The sequence below is a fragment of the Vanellus vanellus genome (assembly GCF_965231255.1).
Source record: "Vanellus vanellus genome assembly, chromosome: 3".
In the NCBI taxonomy this organism is placed as follows: domain Eukaryota; kingdom Metazoa; phylum Chordata; class Aves; order Charadriiformes; family Charadriidae; genus Vanellus; species Vanellus vanellus.
This window is the reverse complement of record NC_138907.1, coordinates 56904264-56931237: the sequence shown is the minus strand read 5'-3', so window position 1 is coordinate 56931237 and position 26974 is coordinate 56904264. Positions and strand designations below refer to the sequence as shown.

Here is a 26974-nt window from a genome sequence, read left to right as displayed (position 1 = left end):
GCAAAGACGCACTGCCCATCTGGTTTGGGTATTATTTCCCATCCTTGAAATTTGGGGGGTTTAATTAAATACCGGATTCTCCTTCACCATCTTACCACAGCAGCAAGAAAAGCAGTCTTTTCTCACTGTGCCCGTAGTGCTCCTATTACTGAAACCCTTTAGTGTGGCACGCAGCCAGCAGGAGAACAAAAGGTTTGGTTTTGTTCTTCTGGGCAGGACAACAGCGAGAACCCGCCCGGAGCACAAGCCAGCCAGTACGGCCACCGTGCGAGAAGCTGCTCAGCTTTCCAGTCACTTTACCGGAGAGCAGGCTGTGCTGCTGCAAGTGGAATCAACCTTCATGGATTTCACCTATGACAGCCAAGAATAAATACCTCCAAGCAGAGCTGGAGCGAGAGCAGCAGGCGGCAAGCGCAGCACAGGAGCGTAGCTGTCGCTATGTTGTAGTTGCCACAGTCTTCCCGGGGACTCTTCTTTCTAGGAGGGAAGTTGGTGGCAGTCGCTGCCGTGCAGGCCACCAGCTTGAGGGCTGTTACTTCTTGGGTAATTGCAGACTCCAGAGCTGGACTGAAATTAAAAGTTTCCACCTTAGCAGAAAGCCTGGGCAGCTTTCAGCTAGATGAAGAGCAAGACAAAGTTAGCAAAAGAATGGATTGTCTCGGCAGCTCCTGCAATTCTTAATTAGTCTCGGTAACATGTGTTTTCATTGAATAGCTTTAACGCTCTTTGATTCCAAATAAGTGATCCTGAACTACTGAGCCAGAGCACCTCCGAGCACTGCAGAAAAAACTGTGGCAAGACACCCTTGTCCACATGCTGGGGGTGCTCCCCTTCTCCCCAGGCTGCTGCCAGCCGGTGCCTCCTGCCGACACCACTCCTGTAGCCCCTTCCCTGCGGCTCCCAAGGTTGGGGCACTCCCACCAATAGCAAAGGAGCCCTCGGAGCAGGCACAGCTTCTACCCCATCTCCATGGTCACATTGCCAACTGCTTTCATGGCTTCTCAAGCAAACTGCAGGAGTTTTATACAGTGTTTATACTGCAGCAGCAGTCAGATATTCTGTGTGAAAATCATCTCTATTTGAGGTCTGTCAGATCTGGTTTTCCTGTCCTGAGCACTGACATGTGTCTATCCACACATCTCAGAATATGGCTCAGTCCACCTATTTTTACCACCAGCATGCTTTAGACAGGTAAGCAGAGAATAGTGGTTGCTCTGACAGCGTATGCCTGTGGATATGTGTTTTAGGAGAGGTCATTACAATTTGTTTTGTCGGTGTATTTTAACGTTGATCAAGATATGTATTTCAGTTAGATCGCTTTTTATATTTTCAATTGCTGTTCCCTTCAGACCAGCTTACGTACACTTAAGGGTACCAGTTATTTCACAGTAACAGGCAATACTTACCCGAGTTTTATCCATAATTAGAAGTCTTTATTTTTTTTTTCCTTAGCGTGGGTTGCTCGCAGCCCACGTTTTCCAGGCATCCTAGACTGGACATCCCCACTGCAGTCTTCCCATAGCACTGCAGGATCGCAGCAGGGACAGTTCCAAAAGCACATTTGCAACAAAACAAAAAGGCTGAAATAGGTCAGTGTGATGCTCCATTGGCTTTTTAAATCCTAGCTAAAGCGTAAGGGTTTCGATCCCAAGCTCCACAGAGCGAGTCAGCGGCAGGAACCAATCGCAACAGGACCGCGCCACCCCGAACAAAGAGAGCGACTTTCTCGTAAGCCCCAACAGAATTCACTGTCACGCACCACTGACGTCTGCGCTTGCTGCTTTCGTGAGCATCAGGAATTGTGATTTTTTCAGTTTCTAATGGCAAAAGCTGAAAGAGTACAAGCAAAGGGGGAAAAGCTAGAAAAGATTCGGAGAGAGCTGATGGACGTAAAGACCAGACAAGAGGCAATAAACACGTAGTAATTAGTACAAAAGAGATGAGACCACGGAACAATAGACTTGACCTGAGTAAGAAAAGGCAAAGATGCTGTAAACAGGGAATAAAAATGTGTAAAAGTACCTTTACTATATATTTTTCAACTAATAGTTACTTAAGTCAGCAAGTGAGAACGTAAGGCTACAAATACATTTGTAATACAACAGAAACACTTGCTGAACACTGCACTCTGCACTGGAGCTCTAAAACACTGGGAGGTCTGGAAGGTCTGAATCAACACAAAAAGCCAATTCAGAAACAATTTTTTAAAGACATGTGCTAGAATTTTAATTTTTGCATCTGTAAGGCTCCTGACAGACAGTTAACAAACCACTCATAAATCAATGGAAAGTGTATTTTGAGCAGGCTGAGAAACAACAGACAAGGTAGAAAGGTTCAGTGCCGTGAAGGACTGAGTCCCAGGTTGCAAGGATGTCCTCGGCTGTTCGGCCAACAGAAACATTTAATTCCATTTTAAAGAGGACAGAGCAAGAAATTTTAACATAGTTCTTCACATCTACCAGCTCCTAATGCACAAAAGAGACTCATTAAAGATACCTAAACTCAAAACAAATGACTAAACAAGACAGATACAGAGGGAGCAGGAAACTTGAACGGGTGCAGGCCTGGAAAGGACTTGAAAGCAGACAGCACAATGGAAAGTGGGGACTATGGGGAAAGATCCCTGAAAGCTAATTCTGTGCACAAGAGGTGACTTCCCTGCAGCTGCCTCTACAGCCAGAGGAGACGAGCTTCTCCAGAGCTCTGATCAGAGCATTAGCCTAGCCAGATGCTCTGAATCACCTATTTCCCTAACCAAAGACCTTTAAGAGTGTCCTAGTCCATATGGCACCTGGAATAAAAGTTACCTATTAACCTCAGATGCCCCTTCTCCATTATAGAAAAAAAGAAAAAAAAAAGATTTGGCAGAACATGGTAAACAAGATACTTCATCTGTTCATAATAAAGGCACACAAGATGCAAACATATGCCTAAACACGGCTGAAAAAACTATTTCAGCTCCTCAGTAGCATCAGGGAACATTTTCCAGAGTATCGATCAGGTCAGTTCCTCAGAAACGTGTGATGAAAATGGCTGGACTACAAAGAAACATTAAAAGGCCAAAGTGAGATCTCAAGAGAAACTCTGTCAGAGTTGACAGTTGATAGTTTAAGAAAATAATCTGTGGTTGCTAAAATAGAGCTTTGTTAGAAAGGCACAGGATTAGCCTCTCCAGTTTTCAAGTTTGGTGTGATGAGACACAAAGTGAGTTCTTTCCATTTCTCCTTCCTGAAGCTTTCAGGCAATTTTCAACAGGCAGCTGGAGCTCCTCCATACATATTTCAGCAAAGCTATGCCCATTCAATTCATAATTTATAGAAACAGGATTTTAGTTCCTGAGCATATTCTGCTGAGCATCTCATTAACACCCTGCCAAGAGCATGAGAGAACAGTAACAGCCTTTCATAGGAAAACTCGGAACACATCAGCTGCGTTATTAATTCGTGCTGCATATAAAACTACCACCTGGGACAGAAAGTGGCCCTGCACATCCAGGAGAAATGCAGGAGGCAAACAGGACAGGTAGAGAAAAGTTTATAGCATCTCCGCCTGCATAAAAGTCAAGTTTTAGTCCAAGCTGATTTCCTCAGGCCTGGCCGAGGCACGGAAACCCAAACCTTGCCACCGGCTGCTCTGAGCACACAAATGCGTATCAACCACAGTAAAAGCAAAGGGGTTTATGACACCTGGAGAGTGTCTGCATACTTCCCACAACTGATCTTCAACCTGTCACAATTACAAGCAGACAGACAAAAACTCAAAGCAGAGCCAACAAAGGCAAACTGTATGAGCCCACAAAACCAACTTAAACCCCATACCACAGTGCTTAAACTCCAATTTACACTTCCTGATGCGTAAAGTCTGGATGTCCTGAAATGCAAAAGATCAATTTCAGACCTCATCATCACCTGCACACATGCTGCCCTTTGGGCAGCACTTCCTCGTGTTTTTTTTTTGTTTGGTTGTTGTTGTTGTTTTGCTTGGCACAATGTGCTTGCAGGACCTCGTCATGCCTTTTTGCTGAGCTGGGACCACTGCCAATTCACTTCAGCAGAATACCTCTTCCACATCATTTGGGACAAAGAACAAGGGTTCCATAATGGTAATTACTATTATTGATTTTTCTAACTGCATGATAATACGTTCAAAATCAGCTAAATGGAAGCAGATACAGATCATGAGCTTAGTTTGCATTAGTTATCCTTCGCATCATGTCAAAATCAAGAAGGAATTGCGATCATATCCTCTTTCTGTGAACTGCATTTAAATCAAATGCAGCACATCCTAGGGCACACTAATGAGTAAAGTGAAGAAAAACCTGTTGTAGGAATGGGTTAAACCCCTTGTTCCTGGCAGGAACGACAGTATTAGTTCAGTATTTTCCTCTGGGCGTTTTAGTTTACTTCATTGTGCTGATGGTTATTTCCACAGTCCCTCCACACTCAAAAAACCTGGAGCTTGTCACCCTGTCACAAAAACACTGCACACGCGGAGAAAACTGCTGCCACCTGGACGCTCCAGAGCCTACCACGTAAAGCACCCCCTGCTCCAGGCGTTATTGCCCATTTCAAACTCGCTGACTACAAAACATTTCAGGAATCATCCAGGTGGCTTCAGTCAGCAGCAGTGCTGCACACCCTCTGTGCGCTTTTCCCTAAAAAAAAAAAAAAAAAAAAAAAAAACATGCCCTCAAGTAAATAAACATATATTCCTACTACGTAAACAGAAAGCATCCACACAGCACACCAAACTGCTCTTCACTGCGGAGCACCCACAGCTGTTTGTGGGTTTTCAGGATACAGGTATGGGCTCTTGGTTCCTCTTCTCAGACTCTGGAGGACTTCTATTGCCTGATCCCTGGAAACAACCGGATGAGTGACGGTCACTGGTTCAGCCAATCTGTTCTCCCAAGTTGTTCTGGCTTAGAGGTGATCATAACAAGCCAGTGAAACATCCCTGCATCTGTTATAAAAAGATAAACTTTAATCCTTGCAAGTGGCAGATCATACACTCCCACCTAGCTGGTGGCTCCCACCACAGACAGCAGGCAGGATTGATACACTGTGCACACACTCTGTTCCCCAAAACACACAGATGTGAACTAAAAGAAATCGCAAACATCCAAGCAAAACCCTGCTTGTGTTCCGTACGGTATTACCAGGCTTGGTAACTGCTGCAATATATTAACTGAAAACAGCCACATAGATCTGGTCATTTAGTATTTGTACGTGCTTTCTTTCTTTCTGGATATGTGAAGTCATGTGAAGGTTAAAAAAAACAAACAAACAAACAAACAAGCAAAAATCAAACACAAAAGCAATAGACACCTAGATACAGCTTCCTCTCTTTTTTTTTTTTATTTGGCAAAGTAGCAATTCAGACAGTTCACACAGCACTTATTCAAGCTCTTCAGATCTTCTGCATTTCAACTTGTCCTCCAAGAAGTTTTTACTTCAGAACCATTGCTCCATCACAGCGGGGTTTTCATTTTCCAATTCCTAAATACTACTCCCAGATACTCCTTTCTGTCTGAGTACCTTGACTATCACCAAGCCCTTCAGTGGAATGGGTGCACTAATCCCAACAGCCTTGGTCCCTGAAGTCTTATACCTCCGGAAGTGGTTCTTCCCAAAAAAGTTGTCGACAGGTCTCAGCTTTATTATTTCTTCCAAGTTAGGCTAGCTTATTACACTGTGTCCAGAAACAAGAATTTGGATACAGTTGAGCTCGTATCTTTCATTTAACCGATTAGTGAGAAGATGTAAATAAAGCTGAACTCAAATTGAATGATACAGTGACCAAAAGGTTGAACATTAGCATGCATCATTTAAGATATTTCACTTCAACACCAAGAACTAGATTCACAGTTGATTGTGGGTTAGTATAAATTTGTCAGACGCAAGTGGGTTTTTCTGAATTGTATTTTCTAGAATACACGCTATATTAATTCCTTTATAAGATTAATCTTTGTGTATGTGCTCCCAGGCTGCAGTCAGATCAGGAGGTGGTACATTAACTTCCAAACATCTAAATAAAGTGATACATATCTCAGTTCAGAAGGGGCTGACCTTCAAAAAGATTTTTTAAAAATGTTCCTCTCATATTCAGAGGCCTTTGAATTTTAACCTTTATGCCTTCAGGGATCAATCTTATAACAAAATCATTGATGTTCCACATGAAAACTCAAATATAATTTTTGCAGTGATCACTATGGGTTGGGTTTATGCAAGTTATTTTATTCAATAATCCTTTTACCACAAAAAGGAAAATAATGATAACATGCTGCTTACTTCAATTCCCAGTTGCTCAAATCCGAGCAAGATGACTCAAGACACACTTCCTTTCTTTCCCAAAGCAACTCACCTTACTGTACAGCTTTACAGTTTGCTGTTGACATTTTACAGTACCAAAACAGAAAACCTGGGGCAGAAAAAAAGGTTTATAACCTTCCAGTTACTCATCTCTATGAAAATTGAACAACTGAATCTCTGACTGCACTCAGGAGTCCAGGATTCATTATTCCTTTTGCATGCATCACATTTCCTCATATAGCAATTTCACTTTCTAAAAAGCCAGAATTTTTCCTGGGTGCCTACAGTTAGAAAAATGAGAACGTTAATCAGCAAGTGTCTTTGCCAAAAGCAAGTTTCTTTTAGAACCAAATTGGGTATTTTCTTTTAAAGAATCTAGCAATCCATACCTCAGTAGCCTTCTACATACTGATCCTAATCTTCCACACAAGCACATATGCCCCCTTTTGCTTTTAACGTTATTTGGCAGAGCAGCATTGCATAAACTTTTTAGTGATTGGAACACAGCTAACATCATATTTATGGAGTTAAATCCATGTGTATCACCCCAATAGTGAGCTATAAACCAAAACAGAATTCCAAGTCTCCATTAATTAATTTTAGAACGAAAGGGAAAACTACGTCCGTTATGTCCAACTTGAACGGCAATGTTTGCTAAGAGCAGCCACCCACCTCTGATGTCTTGTAGTTTAATATATACAAATGCTTGGTTTTAAGGTAATAAAGCAGCTGATTGTATCTACTACATGCTAGTCTATGACACCATGTCAAAAGCTTAAAAAGGAAGATCATCTCCTTTTAGTAGCATCTAGCAGACATCGGAACACAGAAAACCTGGTATTACCTACGTAGTGTCGTAAGGTGCACAGAAGCAGTTTTACCAAGGGACACAGGAGCTGAGAGAAGTGAGTGTTCAAGTACCCCCATCAAAATTAGAGTTCACAAGCTATAGGTCTTTATCTGCAGTTTTGCAGAAATTCACTTCGAACAGATGAAAGTAAAATAAAGGCATGTTAAATAAAACAGTGCCCACATAAAACTTTCCACCATTTCTTTATCAGATTTGCCTTGAGCATCTAAAAAAATAAAACAAACACCACGCTTTTCCATGCTGATAACAACAGTATAACGAAGTCCAAAACAAGCTGCAATGCTGTTGGTTTTCAAAAAGCTTTTAGAACTGGAGATGAGCAGTCCACTGTAACACTATGTTTGGGTCAAGATGATGTAGCTTTTACAATTCATCCCTGTAGAAAGAAAAAGACATGCAATTATGTTCCTCCTCCCCTTGGAAATCATATTTGAAAAGTTTTGATATTGAATCAGATTACATTTAAGTGCTTGAGCACATCAGCAAAAATTCAGAAAACTCTTCAAGCATTTAAGAAAAAAAAAAAAAAAGGAAAGACAACAGCAATCCCATACCATCTCATACTATGTGATATATCGTGAAATATGGGTCCCTCTATTTTACATTTAATGAATCATTTCATTTAATCAACATCCCCCGCACCACACAGCTAGTCACACAGCTACCTGTCAGCCAGACTCTGTCGGCTACATACTGGCAAGAAACTGAGCCAACTTACTAGACAGAGTATTGGCAATAAAACATTCCCTGCAGCTGCCAAAAAGGCAAGTTTAGCTTCAGCCGCAGTCTCTCAAGAAAGCTAGGAACACAATCTCACCTCAACATCGTACAGTTTGTACCACCTATTTTATTTATTTCGCAGAGGAGCTCGATTAGCTCTTGAAGGAATTACACTAAATCAAGACTAGGTTATGGAAAGGGTGGGGGCAGGAGGGGTGGGGGTGTGCACACGTGTGTTAAAAGAAGATTCAGGTAGGAGAAAGAATGCGTCAAGAAGTCTCTCTAAATCACTGCGAGGAATCTAGAAAATGTAGGGGTTTGTTCCTGCAGGACATTTAAAACACATTGAAACAGGAAAACCATGGAACCCATATTCCAACAGTGAAATTACACTATATTAGTGATTTGTTTAAATATTTCTAAGGCATTAATGCAGAATGACCATCAAATCTGAAAGCTGTGCACTGTGCCATTATGAATGTTTGAAAATTCAAACAGAGGTGTTTGCTTTTTTCCCCAAGGCACAAACGATCTATAAACTCACAATGAAGTTTGCTGCATTTTTTCTTTTAGTAAGTGCATCACTCTTATTAGCCAAAGCAAACACTGTCTGAATTAAGAAAAACTTCACTAATGTGATTGCTGGCTCAATACACAATAGTATTTCCAGCTGTCATGCAAACTAACCCACAAAAATATAGTGCTACATGCACACAAGCAAAAGTTACAAAGGCATTATCCTTCAGGAATCACATAGCATGGAATGTCAGCATGCAAAACATTTTAAAAGCAACTGAAAAGGCTGTTGCAACTAGTGCTTAAATGACTAGTTTTCTACCTAATGCAGCTGGGAGGCAAACCTTGTGATTTGTTACTGATAAATATTTGCATTCTTTGCACTTTGTGCTGCCTTGTAATAGTGAGGTACTAATAATACAGCTTCAGAGTGTTGCAGTAATTACAGAAAGCAGAAAAAAAGCAGATGGGGGAAGAACACATCTTGGCAGGGGTAAAGAATATGTTTATATATGTTTATAGCCAAAGGTTTGGAAGTTTTCCATATCTGCCTATTTCCAGAACGGGTATTTGCTTACTTTAAATAGATAAAAATAAATTAACATCTGATACTCAGTTTAGAATGCAGTGCTGGTGAATTTAAGACAAGTACTTCGTTCATCCTTAATGCTTCTAGCAGCTGCATTATCAGTTAATATTTACAACTTCAAAAGCATATGTAAGTAATGACTACTGCTATCACTGGTTTAGTCTCATATGCCTAATTACTGATGTGATTTTCATCCTACCATATACTCTCATAGCTTTGGCAAAAGTCTGGCCTTTTACTGTGACAAGTAATTCTTAATCCTTTAAACCCAAGCTAGATCCTCAAGAAATTGTAAACCTAAGAAAAACTCCGTATTTCCTCTGAAACTGTTAAACATAATAGTTTTACCCTGCCACAGATATTGGCAAGAGTTTTGCATAACATTGCTGAGGCACTTGATGTATTTGAAGTGTGGGGTTTTTCTCTTTTACAAAATGGTATTTGGACTTAGAATTCAAGTAAGTGATAATAACATGCCAATATTTTAATTGTTGGTATTTTGCATTGCTTTAGGCTATTCCTGAGCAAATAATATGTTCCCATAAGTTAAGTATATCCTAGCTGTCACTTTCAAAATAAAGATTCTCATATTCTGTTTATTAGAACATTTACTGTATTAAGGGGATCAGCTTCCCTCAAGAGATTTTTCACTTGCTTTTCACTACTCGTTAATCTAACAATGGCACACCAACCCAAAACAATCCATGATGTATGTGTTAAAAATACGCAGTGTTTATTTTCTACTTTTAGTAGAAGCTGAGCCTATATGTGCACTATTGGATTCTATATATTAGAAAGCTACAGAAAAGTCTTAAATCATCAGGTAGGTAACACTTCTCAGCTTTCCACCTAATGCAAACAGCTTGCAGACTTAAATACACCTTGCAAAACTGCATCAGTTGATCTGAACTTCGGTTGTATGGATCAGAAGCTGCCAAGCTATGAAATCTATCAGGTTCAACTGCTGGTAAAAAACAGGATACTTCCTATTCTCCCAGCGGTAAAAGATCTATGCTGCTACAAAGCTTAAAAGGAGACTCAAAGACAATTGCTATTTCCTTGTTAAAAACATCCTGTTGTCCTCTAGAGCCACAGGAAAAATCTAATTATTTTGAATTTTTCCCCCTTTTTCTGGCCACGACTATTTGCTGTGATTCTTACACAACTCACATGATTTCCTCCACCTTCATATATGCACTCCTTCCAATCTGCTTACTAAGCAATATATATATATTTAGGTTTTTAGTCATCACAATAGTCCTCCTCAGGCCCTTGGAATTCTAGCAAGAGAATTGCTCATCTAATATTGACAACTGAGGCATCAAAGCAACTTTATAAGCTCAAGTTAAAGCAAACGTCAGAAGTCATTAGCTCAAAATTGTCTAAAAATAAATTTAAGAAAGCTTGAAAAATTTTGCCTCATTAGTAAGGAAAACATATTCCACATTTCCTATTGGGAGTATCCAACAAACTAAGAAACATTCTCAGAAAAATCTAACAGGTAACATTTCAGGTTAATGTCAGAGTTCATTATTAGGAGGAAAAAAAATGACCAATCTTATCAACAATAAGAAATAACAGAAGTTTGGGATACAGGTAAGTCATGAAAGTCTGCGATCTGTCTCCACCTCTTCAGTGGAAGGCATTCAAATTAAATATTTGAACAAACATTTATAAATTTATCTGAAATCTGTAACTCTGATGCACTTCAATTTTCTTGTCATTAGGCAGCATTTGACATTCCCTTTTTGATACATCATTCATCTATGAAAAATATGCTGTCATTACTGATACTGTATTTCTAATTCATATTAGGCTACACTCTCAATTTCAGTATCTACTCAGTCAATTAGTCAATTAGTTCTCCCCTTGTAATTCTAAGTGTAACTGGATGCAGTATTTGGACTTATGGCATTTTAATCTGGAAAGGTGCTGTTATAAAGTATTTACTATTTGCTATGAACAATCAAATTGAGAGAGTAGGTTGAAATGACAAAGAAAACGATTTTTCTCTGTAACCTATTATGTCAGTTACATTACATGCATTTTTTTCATAAAACATAGATTTCAAATTTAACCTAAAATATTTTGTACAAAGATTCTTTTTGCCAAAGTAAAATAAAAACTTTAACCATAATCATTAGTCTGCATAGCCTAAAGAATTCTAAGCAAACAATTCCTGCTCATTTTAACTGAAGTTAGACAACTAGCTCGTCAGGGGCATTTGAAACACTAAATAAGAGTTGCTAAGAAGAAAGATATTAAAATATTTCCTAATGAATATTTCTTCCAAAAGGGTGCTTAATCATGTTGTATGCACACATAAGTGGGATATGGTAACAGCCCCAGTCTAGTCACTGCAGTTTTTACTTAGAAATGTTATAGTCATTGTAATTTTGTATTTTATCAGCAAATACGAATTTAGCATGACATTTATAAATCGTTTCTACTAATGCAATATTTTAAGTTTAAAAAAGTAATTAGTTAACTTTGTTAAAGTAAATTTGTTAACAGCAGCTGCCTGTTTGGGAATAAAATCCATGATTACAAGAGACTCGTTACTAAACATTCCTTACATTGTTTTTCTCTTTAAATTGTCTCTCCATGTAACTAGTAAGTGAACTCTCACAGAGAAGTAAAACCAGAGAGATCCTAATTTGCAGAACAACTGCCAATAAGGCACCCAATAAGCTGTGTTCTCAACTGTGTGGCACATGAGATCTTCTTTTCTTACTTATCAGAAAGAAAAAAAAAACAATTCATAATTGGGAAGTTTTATGTGAAAAGATAAACATAATTACCAGCTTAACGACATACATTGCCACCTACTACTGGATCTCTGGTACACTAATGTATTTCATTTTTGTACCAGAGTTAGGGTCCCTGTGTATATTCTCCTTCCAAATGTCCCACAGAGTCACGTTTGAGAAGATTCCCACTAATATTTGGAACTTAAAAATACTACTGCAGCTGAATCCAAAATAGAAAATTATTGACTAAATTTAAAGAAATCCAACAATAGTCACAAAATAAGATTCTTTACTTAGCACCACAATACCAATTTATCAAAATCCAAGGAGTCTTTTTCTTCCATCTAGTCCAGATTTTCTTTTGCTAGAAGTTCCAGTTTTACATAGTGAAGACTGATGCAAAGCGTCTGAAAGTGGTATTTGAGGTCTTACAGGTCATGTCACTGTTGTACTGCTTTGTAAAGAGGTCCTTGCAGCCCTAGTAAGGAACCGTACTAACTTCTCCAGTATGTGAATGGCTAAGCAAAAATTCAAGTGGCTTCTTTCTTGCCAACTGGAAGGTCTGTTGGCCTAGGAAAATGCTGCTGACCTATTGATTGTATTTTGTGAAGGGACACCAATTCTTAGTGTGATGAAACAATTACCTGGATTAAGAATGAAATTGCATAACATAATGCAAACTAAGAGAATGACAAGCTAAACACACAGGATTCTTGAGCTGCTCTAAAGGAGATGATTGTCCAATGAATTTTAGATTTACAACAACTACAGTCTCTCATACACTACAGCTCTTTGTTACACAAAGACTTCAAGATGCTCTTTCAGGAGAGTCTCTAATTAAGCTGTGCTCACAGGTCTTCAACAGTTTAGGAATGATAAATTGAAATCTAGGAAATGCAAAAAAAAAAAAAAAAAAAAAGGATCTCTTTCATCTTTGATGCTAGCATGGGGACATGGTTTAGAAGTGGGCCTGGTAGAATTAGATAATGATCGGACTTGATGATCTTAAAGGTCTTTTCCAGCCATAACAATTCTATGATAGGTAACAAATGCTGATTCATAATTAGGAGTTTTCTTAGCATCAGCTGGCTGACCATACACTTTGGAATCACCAATAAAGAAAAATGACAAAAAAATAGATGTGACGTCCTGTAAAGTCAGCAGTCCATTGGCAAGTATCCTTGAGAAGGTAATGTGAATTTTTTTCAGATCACAGAAAGGACAATTAAAGAAAAAACAAACATTACAAGAAGTGGACTTCTGAGATTTCCTTTAACAGAGATTTCCAAGTCTGAACCAAATTTAAATGTACGTAGCAAGAAATAGCTTCTATGCCCCTGTAGTGATCAAGGTAACCCTTCAGGCTAAGCACTTACCTTTTCTGATAACACCAATGTATATTCTTAATACTTAAATTAAAAATAAATAAATAAAATCAAGAAGTATTTCAGAAAAGAACAGAAACTGGTAAGAAACTCTGGGGAAAAGAACCCCACAATACTCATGACTGAAGAAGGCCCAAAGACAATCTACTACTTCTTCCTGAGCCAGCAGAGAAAAGGGGATGCAAACTGCACAGAAGAAACGCAAAGACCTTAGAATTCTAGTCCTTAATACACTACACCACCTTCACTACTGTCATTCCAGAAAGCCTTCAGTAAACATTATTTATAAGAACACACATTGCTGCTATGAAAAAACACAACTGCTGTTATAATCAGACCAGGTGGAAATGCAGAAAAATCTATAAAACCTCTACAATAAAAGGAAGGCTTAAGAAGAATACTTCTCTTTTCTAGAGTAAGCAGAGTACAGACTGCAAACTTTAATACCTCCACCACATTTGCCAGAAGAGGAAACTGACCACAAAGCAAGACTTCCAAAGCCTTACAAGAGGCAGGAAAACCCTGAGTACCACACTGAGGGAATACTGGCAATATTCGAGAACAGAGTATTAATTTGCATAACAAATACAAAACATCTGAATAGCAAGCATGCTTCACAAGCTTTGAACTAAGCAGTAACTCATTAAAGTTGTTATAAAAGTAATTTGTACATAGTGGCTATACAGTAATCCAAGAAACACTGAAACGTGGTTTCAGTAAGTAACAGTAATGCAAACTGCTTTATTTGTACGGCTTAGGGACATTTTGATAGCTTAAACTCTTAAGCGTTCATGTATCCAAATCACAAGCTATAGTCCAGAATATCAAGGGAAAAAAAAAAAAAAAAAAAAATCCAAATTTAGGAGTTATAAAGCTCAAAAATTGTTTTTAGAACTCAATACACACTTACACACTTAATTTTAACGCAGATAATACATTCACAAGCATTTTCTGCCAGGAAGCAAAACAGGACTGCTGCTTTGTTCATTGGCATACTAATGCCTAGTATGGTTTAAGCTGACAGCTGTGTTATGTCTATGTTACTGGCCATTCAATTCAGCAAATTGGAAGGTTTACTACCTCTAGAAAGGCTTTTAGAGTTTGCTGTGTTGGCAAACACAAATATGTCGCCATCAGGACAGATGACAGACTTTTAATAACATGTCTGAGAATTTTCTGAACACTACACAACTACATTTATACTTCAGGGAAGAAGAGATTACCTTCTCTACTTTCTGCTATTTGGAGGCTGAGAGAAAAGTGCTTGCAAGATTATCTGTATTCCCACAAAGGATTTTACAAAGATTCTTCTTCATTTGTGACATTTCCAAAAAACAAAAAATTAACACCCAATTACCACTAACTTACAGGACAAAACTGTATCTATTCTTAAGCAGTATTTTACACTTTACCCTAATTACTGGGCAAGCTAGTTATAAAAAGTTCATTAGAAGGGAAGTTTAAATTTAGAAAATACTGTGTCCAAAACAACAAATAAGAAACTTCAACACACCAAAGACTAAAGAAAACACGTCTGAAAGAGACAAAGTGCAACCCATGCAATATTTTTCTTCTGCTTTTAAATTAACTCAAACTTAGCATAACCTCCTTTTGGTGATGTAGTAATGCAGACTGAGTCACTTTTCATGGTATGGAGGAGCAGAAAGCAATGACAGCAGCAAAGGCAGGCCTTGCAGTCTATCTGCTTAAAATTCACACCCTTTCACCTTGCTTGTGTGTGGAAGAAGTAAGTGGAACAGAAAATCACTTCCACCTGGACCACTGCTTCTCTTTATCTGTTAAAGGCACATATATCACTCCCATCAGAGGCTTCATTTTGACACTGCCATCTTCTAGTTTGTCATACTGTTCAAGCATCTGGTTTCCCCCTGCAGGACCAACTGGTAATATCAATCTTCCGCCAGGTTTTAACTGATCTATAAGCTAGAACACAACACAGAAATTAGAATGTAACCAGCCACTTCAAAGATGCTGGATCCAAAGTTTGTTACATTAGATTAACAGATTTGCTGCAATTTATCTATGATTATGGAGTAGATAACTATTTCAATTAGGAAAAATAAAAAATGCACTGAAAATGAGAGTATCTCAACAACATGGTACAACAAGTGGTTATTACAGAAACATTCACAATAATTTAATGTAATTCCAAAAGAAGGTAAAATAGTAATTGGATTAACTGGGTTGGTTGCGGTTTTAGTTTCTATGTAAGAGGGGGAAAAAAAACCCAAAACTAAATCACAACTTATTTTTAGAGTAGATTCAATCTCTTTAAACTGCCAGTTTTAATTGTTTGACATTTATTGTGCATCAGTACAGGCCCATTTTCTAACATTTTTTTGGGTAACTCTCCTCTTAAGCCCTCAGGGTAAGATCTGAGATTTGTCACTTTTTTTTTTCCACTTTATCTTTCTGGAATAATTTCACTGACTAACCAACAGCTCCTCTTTCATTCTGTAAATGGTACAGTTTTTTTACGAAACTAGTATAAAATATATAAGTAAGATAAGTGACAAGTAACAGAAGATGTGAGAGAGGTGCTTGGATTTTTTTTTTTGCTTTCATAATTGAAGAAAGTAGCTAATCACAGTAGTCTCAAGAAAAATTCAGTACTTCCCAGACCCCATGGAAAAAAAAAAATCTTAAGCCCTGTTACTAAGACAAGTTATAATTAAGAACTGTTTCACTCACTATGAGCTTTAAATTACCTTTTAAATTGTCATCTATCAACACTTTGCTGGGAACACACCCTCACTCCCCCCAAAAAATTTAAAAAGTAAACCAGCCAACATCTGGAAATGTCTAACCTGTCTATAGCACCTCAAACTTCCAGTCCTTCACTATCCCTCATTAAAATTCAGATTTTAAAAAACTTAACTGGTATCTATCATATCAAAATCATGCTATATAGTCTCATTCACCTGATGAAAGGAAGGGAAAAAAAAAATCTTATCTGCAAGAATGCACTTCATGTATGCACGCTCTAAAGTCCCTAATTACTCTTTAGCTTTTCTAGTAAGAACTGCCCAGTATTCACTATGAAAGCTACGAACACATGGCATTGTCTGTATTTCCAGCTGAGCATCTGGGAAACAAATACTTAAATTTTGAAATTCAGTGTTTGATAAAACCAAATTCATCTATTAAATAAAATGTTCCAGTTAATTTCTATGGAAAGCAATTGTTGTTGTTGGAAAGGAAAGGGTTGTGCACAAGTCATTTTAAAGTGTTTATTTAGAGGAGAGTTATTAGAACATACAACTTTTGCAAACCAACAGGAAGCCCAATTATAACAGAAACAAAAACCCCCACACCATAGAGTAACACCACCCTGCCCACAGATGCTCCCAGCAGTGCAAGTCTACCAAGTATTTTACATATATATGTATGTAATGTGTTCTTTACAGCTAAGAGATCACTGAATGACACACATAAAACATAAAGGCTTACTGCTTGGGGCACAACTGGTGCTGCTGCTCCTACATGAATCGCATCATAGGGAGCTTCTTCTGCATATCCCATTCTTCCATCTCCCACTGCAAGAAAACACTTTTTTTTTTTTAACATTTTCAAAAGGAGTGGAAAAAACAGCTGATCTGCCATATCTATAGGCAGATAAAAGGCTATCCTCAGATTTCAACTAAAATTCTGCTAAGCAGTAATAGCATGATGAAGTCAGTTTAAAAATATTAACACAATTGTAAAATAGATGCAACAAAACACCCTCATACATAATACACACACTTATAAAAGATATGAAATAGTACTGAAGCACCTGAAATTACAAAGCATGGATTTATAACGAAAAGTTCTTGGAGACACTTGGTCCACCCAGAAAAAATACTTAAGTATTTATGTTCCCTACCATTTCAAAGCAGGTGACTTTTCCCCTCATTTACCTTCTCAGAACATACACTTTGCTTTGCCTTGCCTTCATGCACACCATTCCTAAACATAATGCAAATCATAAGTCTAAAGCATTAAATCTCAGAAACATATATCAGAAGACTCCAAAGGTGAGGAAAAGACAAAGCAAGTATTCACATGGACTATACACCTATAACTGCACTACCTACCAGTTGGAATTAAAGTCCATACCTGCATTCATACATCAATGCAGTACCACACTGATTTCCACACATCCCCCTTTGCCAGTAGATCTGTCTCACTATCCTTCCAGCAGACAACTGCTGGACTAAAACAGATAGCCAGGTCAGACCTGTGGCTAAAGCTCCAGGTGGCTGCTTGGAAGATGTTAGGGGTAATTAAGTTATTCAGAGGGCTACTGATGCAGCTTCAGATTTGGTGGTGAACTCTGAGAAACACCCCATCACAGATGTCGCATACCATCCCAGTTATGCAGAATGAAAGGTGAACAGATTGGGGTTTTTTTTAAGCCACTGAAATGTAGCAAACTAAACTAGACCTCAGGTTAAGTTTTGAAAGAAGATGTAGTGAATGCAGCATCCACTGTATTTACAGGAAACCAATGGGAAATTCAGAGCAAGTTACGCACAGACTCTCTGGAGTTATTTAGGAACAGAAGTAGCAAATGAGGCTAAACCATCCATAAATTCATACTCAGTGAGTGCAGAATTCCCAGTAACCAGTCAAGAAGAAATCCTCTACTCAGCACAAGTAGTCATTTGGTGTTTCTCATCTTCAGACTGGGCTTCGATTTCTGTGCAATCACTATTATCACAGGTAAATTAAAAGGCTGAACGAGTCAAAAGAAGTTAAGCCCCTGCCAGAGGCTGAGAATTTGTCAGCTTTTTGTCTTCCAACAACTCATGAAAATATGGAAAAATATTTTCAGGAAAGGAAGGAAAAATACATGGTGGCTGTAGCAGGTTTCATTTTTACCTCAGTGATAGGGAGGGCCACTTGGACAGTAACAACAGCCTTCAGTATCCAAGAGTGTACAGGAAGATCTGGAGAGCTCCTTGAAATGATTGAAATTGAGGAGTTTATCATCTTTCATATTAGGTCCTGAAAAAAGACCCTGCAAGGACTATAAGAGAGCACATTTCCCCCGTAGCTGAGAAGCCCCCCATTAAAGCTAGGTGACTTATTTCCTCAATATCATCAATTCTGACCAGGACAAGCTCCAACCAAGGGCCACAGACAGAAGCCACCAAGCAAGAACTACCAATGCTTCAAGAGAACCCATACCTACCAATCCCCAATTCAACTAAGTCAGCTTTTATTACTGCTGCCAGTAATTAAGTTGAAAGTTCCAGTATTTCCAGGGCTTAACCCCTCCAACTCTGCCAAAGTGGGTTCTACTGGAACAACCATCTCAATGTGGTCAAGTATATAATTTATATTTGCTTATATCTTAGTAGCACTATACAGCTCCTCTAAAGACAAAGTAGTGATGTGTTACTGTATCAAGCTGCTGTTTCATCAGATAAGGCAATGGAGAAAGACTTCTTTAGCTCAAACACAGAGATATTGCTTTGAGTGATGTTAGTTACACAGGGAGACAGATGATCCTCATTCCCTAAGATGCAGCAACAGGCATTAGAAGCAATGACCTTCAGTACTGAAGAAGAAATTGCTAAGTTGAAGGAACAGCTGTGAAAGAAACTGCTGTTGTCTTCTGAAGGAGAACGCATGTATGCTGAGACTTAAACGCACCTTGTGAGCTGTCCAGAGAAATCTGAATGTGACTTCACACATCTTATCCCTTCACTGACAGTGGTAAAAAGGACACAAAACATCTAAACCGTTTGCTCTTAGAATCAATAGTCTAAACCAAATCTACCATTTTCAGAATCAGCACCCTCCACCACCACCCCAAAAAATCATGCTCCTTTATATGCATCAAGCACAGCATGGCTCTTCCCTTTTAATACCCACAAAAATTCTCCTGTCTACAGCAGTCAGGTATATATCCACCCACAATGGGAACACACTTTTAGATATCCAGAAGATTAAAAAAACTAACGTCAGCATTCATACATTCAGTGTGATACAAATTACTATATATTCAATGTCCAAGGGGAAACAGCAGCCCAAATTTTGACCTTGCACTTACATCCTGAATAACATCACCCATCCTACTCAGATCTCCAGTTACATGCTGCCTGTTAATGAAGTAATCATGGTGGTGGGTGGTGATGAGGAAGGAAGTACTGTGAGGAATTTCTGACATAAAAGGGCTTTGTAGCTTGTTTTCAAACCTAGACCTGATCTGCCCATCATGGTACTCGAGCCTATAGTCTGTCTAGGCAGACCTGTTTCACACAGGGTTGTACCGTGAGCACAGAAACAGAAGAAAACTAGTTCACTGTGGTTAGAATACCCTCATCCCCGCTGGCTATGTCTGCATCAGCAAATAGTGCAGTACAATAGAAGCAGATCTGTACAGCAAAACAGTTTTTGCTGAGAACCTGATGTCCATGCAACATATGCATTTCAGAAAGATCACTCTGGTCTAGTTCTAGTCTTACTGGCTTAATATCCATTAACATAAACATATTTGGTTGCTTCTCAGAGCACATAATCCAGTCTAGTTTCATCCAAAAGGAATCAAAGGTTGTGCTCTCCATGAACACTCTCATGTGAGACAAAGTACGGTAAGTGGAAGCAGTTGAGGGATTGACCTCAAAGGCACGCTCCTCCTGATTTTAAGAAAAAACAAAACGAAAAACAAACTACACACACAAAAAGGCAAAAACCCCCACAACCTAATATAGACATACCCTTAGTATACCTATTCCCAAGTTCTCAGGACAGGTCTATTACTGAGACACCCTAAAATAATATTGATGCTTCTGAAATGCAATTATGGCATATCTGAGGTATGACAAAGCAACAGAGAATGTTTGAAGCATACTTGCGAAAAGCCAGCAACTGACCCCCTAGACTAAGTCATACAGTTGCCATCACCAATCAGCCCTGGGTTTTCCAGAGTTTTTTGTTTGTTTGTTTGTTTTAAACAAACAAACAAACAAACAAACAAACAAACAAACAAACAAAACCAACACAAAACAAAACCCCACAGCTCTGTCTGGATTCTAGCTCCACATCAAAGAGCTCCTAGGGATCCAGCACAGTTGAAACATTCTTCTTCAACTAATTCACAAAAGTGCTGCTCATCCATCTGTACTTTTTTAAAAGTGTACCTCAGAAAAAAACTCTGCTACACAGTCAAGCATAATATAGACGATGATGTTTACTTAGAATGCTAGACTCCCAAGACCAGAGTTTGTTTCAGGTATAATCAGAAGCATAAGTCCAAATTGCTCCTGTACAGCAACAATTGCAAATTATCCCCCCATTCCTCCTCTCCAGCCCCAGTCTCAGTATAACTTCTTTTCCAAGAAAGCTTAAGGGCATAAGCATTCTCAGTAATAACACTGCATTTTATACACTTGTACAAGTACATATGTTGATCGGCTTATTTAAAAAAAAAAAAAAGGTTTAGAAAACTCCCGCATTTACAAAAAAAGACCAAGAATCAAAATGGTAATTAAGGTAAGAGCCAAATAACAAGTAATAATCATTTTTCCAAGTACTCTTGTAAGAAGCCTCAAAAAAATAATCCAGACCTTAAACTTCTTTTTAAACTTAACAGAATGATAATGAAAGGAATACTTTCCTCCTGCCAGTTTTGCATGTTCTAAAAAAAAAAAAAAGGCAAAAAAATTATCTTTTCAGTCAAAAAAAAAGCCCAATTCACTGTCCTTGTATAATTTTAGCATTATTTCCTCTCAGTAACTCTGATTGAACTAAAGTAGTTTAGTGTCAATTAATCACTTCCCTAACATACAAACACTGTTAATTTTAAAAACAAGTGAAATAAACTTCAGTGACGCATACTGCCAATCTAGTACTTTTTCCACTCAACTCTTTGAATGCAGCTTTCTCAATTACTGTATCAGAAGTATGAAGGCTTTGTTGAAATGCTCAAGTTTAGATGACAGTACATTTAATTCCAGAAAAGTTGCGCATTCAAACCCAATTTTAAATAGCAAATTTAACATGACAGACCTTCAGCACGTAAAGTATTTTCACCAGAAAACACTTCCCCGTTAAGCTTCTCTAACAGAATGATTACATATTCTTAAAGATTACCAGAAGTCATACTCTCAGAACTGTGTGAAGATAATATTTTTCAGAGGCCTAAAGATGACTTGGATTTTAAATTTTTCATTTGGCTCTTATTTCTTTGGTTTAACTTCTTAAATTAGAGTTTTTAATCACATCCAATTCCAGTCATTTTCAACCAGCTGCTAGAAAGAATATCAGTTTAATTAGTAAGTATATCAGTCTGATGCTTACCAATCAGTTTCACTCTTCCTGAAGACAGCAATGTGGGATCATCTTTTTTGACATTATTTATTGAGTCATCTACTAGTTCTTTGATATGATCAATTCCTACAACTTGTCCTTTGGGACCCACCTGGAATAAAAACATATAGTCGAATAATTTCTGCTAGTTTTGATTTATTTATAGAATGAGTATTTCTATCTCCTGAGCCCATTTCTCTAAAATAAAAACAAAACCAGTAAAGTGGTAGTATATTTTTCCAATGTTATTAGAACTACTGCTCGGAATAACACATCCTGACTGCTAGAAGTAACTGGTAATTAAAGTTTGTCAGTACAGTCCTATAAATGTTTGTCAGAGCCATCTTTTTGAGAGGTAATTCAGTTAAGTTACACTATTAGTGGAGATTTCTTCCCTGAATTTTTAGAAGTTAAATTTGATCCTAAGCGTTTGCATTACCTGCAATAGAAAGTAACAACTTCAAGGACAAAGACTAGAACTAATCTCCTTTCATGTTGAATAAACTTACTTAAAGATTAAGGTTTTTCTAAAGACGACCTTACTTCAAGGAAAACATTGTCATGCATTTTATTCTAAGTTATCTCAAGAGTCCTGTTCTTTCAGAAGCAAATGCAGCAATTAACAGTCAGGGACAAACTACCTTCCACCTACTCTTGTATTCATGAATCTACTTTCAGACTTACAGCTCTCTTCCACAGGAAGAGTAGGACTTTTGAGAGCTCATAACTCACAAAAGGTCACAAAAGATCCTGTGTATTCTGAGGGGGGGAAAAGACCTACTAACAAAAACTTCTCCATTACAGGTATTCTGGAATTGTGTCTTTATTCAAGAAAAATTATTCCAGTTTTGGAGAGAGCAGAAAGAATCCAGATCTTAAAATCTGACCATTTTTAACAGGATCCAGCTCAAAGAACATAATGGCAGATAATGTCCTCGCAGCCTGTGTTGTCACACAGCTTTGTCTTTGGACACATTTGAATGCATTGGTTAATGTTTCCGTATCTTACATTTTAATGTTGCTAAGACATGGAAAATTAATAACTGGTTATTGCTATCATCACAATTTTTCTCTGGTTTATTATGGACAAGTCCTATGTTAAAAACATTGAAAGAGCAGTCTTATCTCTGCTTTTTCAAGTGGAAGACCACCAGCCTAGCCTTTGAAAGAGCAAGACACATGGCCAGTTTTCACTATGAGAACCACAGGTTGCTATTTGGAGGAATGCCTAACAGTCAGCTGTACCAGAAGCTGGCAAAAGATCAAGCGTAGTCCAACAAAGGGTAACGTCACAGAAGTTATAATTTAGCAAAATTATCATAGCATGAAATAACCTGATACAAAAGTAAGTGAACCTCCGGCTACATGTCACAGTCCATTACACTACTTCTGAGTCCTCAATTACCTTTATTTACCTGGAAATTTGAAGTGTGTGCAATTAAGACAATAGCAAAATGGCACAATTTTGGGGAACGCCATGGTCTGTTTGGAATAAAAATATACCCTGCTCCTTTTATAATTCCAGTACGGGATGAAAACTACAGTTAATTTCATTAAACAGCAGTTTAACTTTAAAACGCAAACAAAAAAATCTTAAAGATGCTTTACTAGTCTAAGTAAACTTAAAGCTTTCTCAGTAGTACCACAAATGAGATTATCGTCATAGGAGTAAAGCTGTCATAACATCAATGTGCACTCAGGCACTTGTGCCACAAATGAGACCTATTCATTCTAGATGTCAAGTGGACTAAGCAGCAACATCCACATGATCCAGTAAGCACATCCCCAACTGAATTTTGATAGCAAAACACTTTACCATTATTCCCCATAATAAACTTCTTGCAAGCTTTTGTTACTGTTAGAAAGAACTTTACAAAGTCAGAGCAGTACATATTGTCTTATCTACATTCATTCAAGTGGATGAAGCAAGATCCATATTGCACAGTAGTAATGCTATCAAACAGAACAAAAGCATTTATGCTATGTTTCACAAAACATGTCTGTAAGGCATTCCACAGCATACCGCCAAGGAGGTTTCAGAAGAGGAACATAACATTCATATGGCAATTAAAAGATAGCGCGATTAACCTCAGCAAAATTGGAAAGAGATTTCCTTTTTGTGGTAAATCTGACTTCTCTGCTGATGTTTTCAGTTTTTCTTATATAGCTGTTTTAAAAGAAAAAAGGGCACAACCACATCTTATCATGTCATTGAAAATGGCTATTCCTCTATCATTCACAACTTTTTAGTGAGAAATATACATAACTGACATAAGTTTTAGCGCTTGTAGGTCTGGAGTTCCCATGCATGCTACTAGCACTTGATTACTGACTACAAAGTGAGACCAAAAATAACAGGTAGAAAGTTGAATAAGTGACATTTAAGATTTCCTCAAAACTGCAGTTTGGTTAACTTATTTCAACTACATTTTTTTTTTAATTTATTTTGCAGCTAACACTTAAAAAACCTGAATACTTTTGCTAGTGCACTGCCCAGTCCTAAACATTCTTATCTAATTCTTAACACAGAAGTGATCAGAGACTCAAATCAGTGTTTGAACATGGAAAACAAAGTACCAGAAAACCCATATGAGAGTGTATCATATGCATAACCATATTCCAAACTAACTTCTCAGAAAGGCAAAAAAAAAATAATCTAATTGGCAGTTTAATGAAGGTGTCTGCTAATTATAAAGCAATGATAAAGTCCTGGAATAGAGAAAGAACTGATTATATCCCACTACGTGCATTAGTCTAACAGTACTATAGTTACAGCCATCATAAAACAAGTCTTTTTTTCTTAATGTAAGATAGGGTGGAACCATGGAGAATTCTGTACGTACAGGCTGAACAACCCAGAGATTAAATTACTTAGGGAATATATAAAAAGAATATAAATTAATATCTAACTTAGAAAAGATTAAACAAATACTTATAGTGAAGCTCATGCAATATAGTAACAAAAAACAATTAAATTCAAAGACAATTTATATAAATACAATATATTTTCCTGTGGAAATAGGACTCTTTTAGGTCTCACTAAGCTCTCATCATAGCAGGAAGACATGAAAATTGATCACAATAAAAACATTCATAGCCACACAAGATAACGTAAAAATTGGGCCGGACAAGACAAACACCTCCTTCAAGCTTAAAAAGCAACCACTGAACCACTAAAAAAAAACAAACAAAAAAAAAAATCAAGAAAAAAAACCTTCCCCTCTAGGCAGTCTCTTCACCACCACACTATTTACTGGACCCTTTAACTCAACCTTATATTATTAGCCAGGGTAAGAAATGGGAACTAATCACACCCAGGAGACTGAATTATTTTCTGTATAGTCTACATCAGTCCACTGTATGAATTATGCTTTCTTCCCCCCCTTTAATTATGCTACAGTTCAAGCAGTTCTGATGGTCAAGTGATTAAGTATCTCACCATTCGCGAAAAGCATGCTGTAAGGATACCACTTCCAGATCCTACATCAAGTGCTTTGGCTCCTTCATGTAACTGATCGGACAGAAGTTCAAGAGCATATGCATGCTAAGAGAAGACAACAAAGTCAGAAAATTTCAAAATATTTTAAGTGTCTATTTTACTCAATATATGTTAATTTCTTCAGTGATTTTGGACAATGCACTGAGGATTCGTGTAAGAAATTTCACAATTATTTTCTGTGTCGTGGGAGTTAACTACATGATATAATCATTGTTATTTCATGGACTTCAAAAAATTGTGTGTGTATATATTTATTATTATAAACTCATCTGACCATTCAAGCCTCTAGCACACACTCTATTTATATATAGTTATTGGGAAAGACACCATAAATCAATTTAATTCTCTTCAGGTCTGGTGGGTCTTACTGTTCCAGCAGTATATGGCCCATAAAGAATTTAGTTTATCATTATACTATATACATTGCAATAAGCTGGGACAGAGGCTAACTAGGAAGAAGGACGTTCTGGAGCATCAAGGAAAATGGCTATTAAAACTACCTCTTGCGTTACCTGCACACTTGCTGAATCAAAGAGTAGGAAAAATAAGTTTTCTTTTACAAAAGCAGAAAGCCAGGCTGCATATATGAAATGCAGTAGTCTACAGACAGACTTCATGAGCAGTTTTGCTTTCCTATGTGATGGACCAGTACACAAACTAAGCTTAGGTCGCACACTAAAAAAAAAAAACCAATTTGTTTTTCAATGTTTGAGGGTTGGTCATTACCACACTCTTATGGCTTAATCCATCACACCCAGAAAACAGAAATAATGAGAACATTTATTATTAGAACGTTTATTGTTAACATTTGCTTAGAGAATACATTTTCTTTTTGCTCTAACACTTCATGTACTACTACTGCTAAGCATAGGATAATTCAAAGATAATGACTTAGGCAAGTTAAAATTTTGAAAACATAATTAAAACTTATTTTCTCCCATAGCCACAGTACTTTTCTCTGCCTTTCCTTGAACAAAACCATTAACATTTCTCAGTCCTGATTTTTTTTTTTTAATATATAGATAACTAGGTAAATTCTAACCTAACTAGGTAGTTTTTAGTGAAGAGGAGCAGACTTTTACGATGTTTTGACAATTTCCAAATATTGCAAGGACAAAACATACACTTCTATTCATCCTTCATGTCAAATAAAGAAACAGAGAAAAATTAGGTCTGCGCTAGATCTATGTACTGAAATCCCCTCTTAATGCTCAGTAATGAATGTCCTGGTCTCAAACCACTTGGCAAAAAACCCGCATCTCAATACAATGTGGGTTACTTTTTCATGTCCAAAGAATTAAAGGCATTACAGCAATACCATACCATAGAAATAACTGTCATCCACTCCTGAATATTTTTATTTTTATAAGTTAGAGAGTCAGAGTAATTTAGGGTGGAAAGGATCTCTGGAAATCCTGTGGTCTGACCATCTTTCAACACAGGGGCAATTTAAATTAGAGTCCTGTCCAGTCAGCTTCTTTGTACATCAAAGAAAGTAATTTAAAAAAAAAACTGTTCCAGTGCTTAACTACCCTCAATGGGATTTTTTATGTTCACCCTAGCAACTAATTAGAATTTCCCATGTTGCATTTTTTTGTCTGCTATCACTCATCCTATCACTGTGCATCTCCAAGAAAAGTCAGGCTCAATCTTCTCTGTGCCCTCCCAGTAGGTAGTTCACAACAGCATCACTGCAATCAACTGTTCATTAAACTTGCTAGGATAAATATTTTATTTCAGAGGCATTTGGATATTTATAAAATCACCTATACTAATCACATAAGTTTAAAGCTTACCATATGTGGAGCACTGATTGTTGCTTGGAACCCTGTAAAACAAGAGAATAGAAGAATATGTTGATCATTGTTCAGACAGCAACCTTACGATCTTTACTACCTTGACTGTAAAATGCAATACCTTAACTGCCACCCTCATTCAGGGCACTACACACACACACCCCAATGGTTACATAGGTAGTCTTCCTTCAGAAGTGAGTTAAGGTACATCATCTGAA

General features: G+C 37.7%; 1 protein-coding gene across 2 annotated transcripts in view; it reads right to left on the bottom strand.

The window, feature by feature from the left end:
- Window positions 1–5339: 5339 nt before the first annotated feature.
- Window positions 5340–26974, bottom strand: part of PCMT1 (protein-L-isoaspartate (D-aspartate) O-methyltransferase) — a gene marked incomplete at its 5' end in the record, with an annotated part of 37075 nt that continues 15440 nt past the window's right edge. The window contains 6 exons of one of the 2 annotated variants that reach the window (XM_082481297.1): window positions 5340–7558; window positions 14870–15086; window positions 16614–16699; window positions 21453–21573; window positions 24901–25005; window positions 26757–26788. In XM_082481297.1, coding sequence (XP_082337423.1) covers window positions 14907–15086; window positions 16614–16699; window positions 21453–21573; window positions 24901–25005; window positions 26757–26788 — 524 coding nt within the window. In that variant the 3' untranslated portion in view covers window positions 5340–7558; window positions 14870–14906. The remainder of the gene's footprint in view (window positions 7559–14869; window positions 15087–16613; window positions 16700–21452; window positions 21574–24900; window positions 25006–26756; window positions 26789–26974) is intronic. The other variant, XM_082481296.1, reaches the window with a different exon arrangement.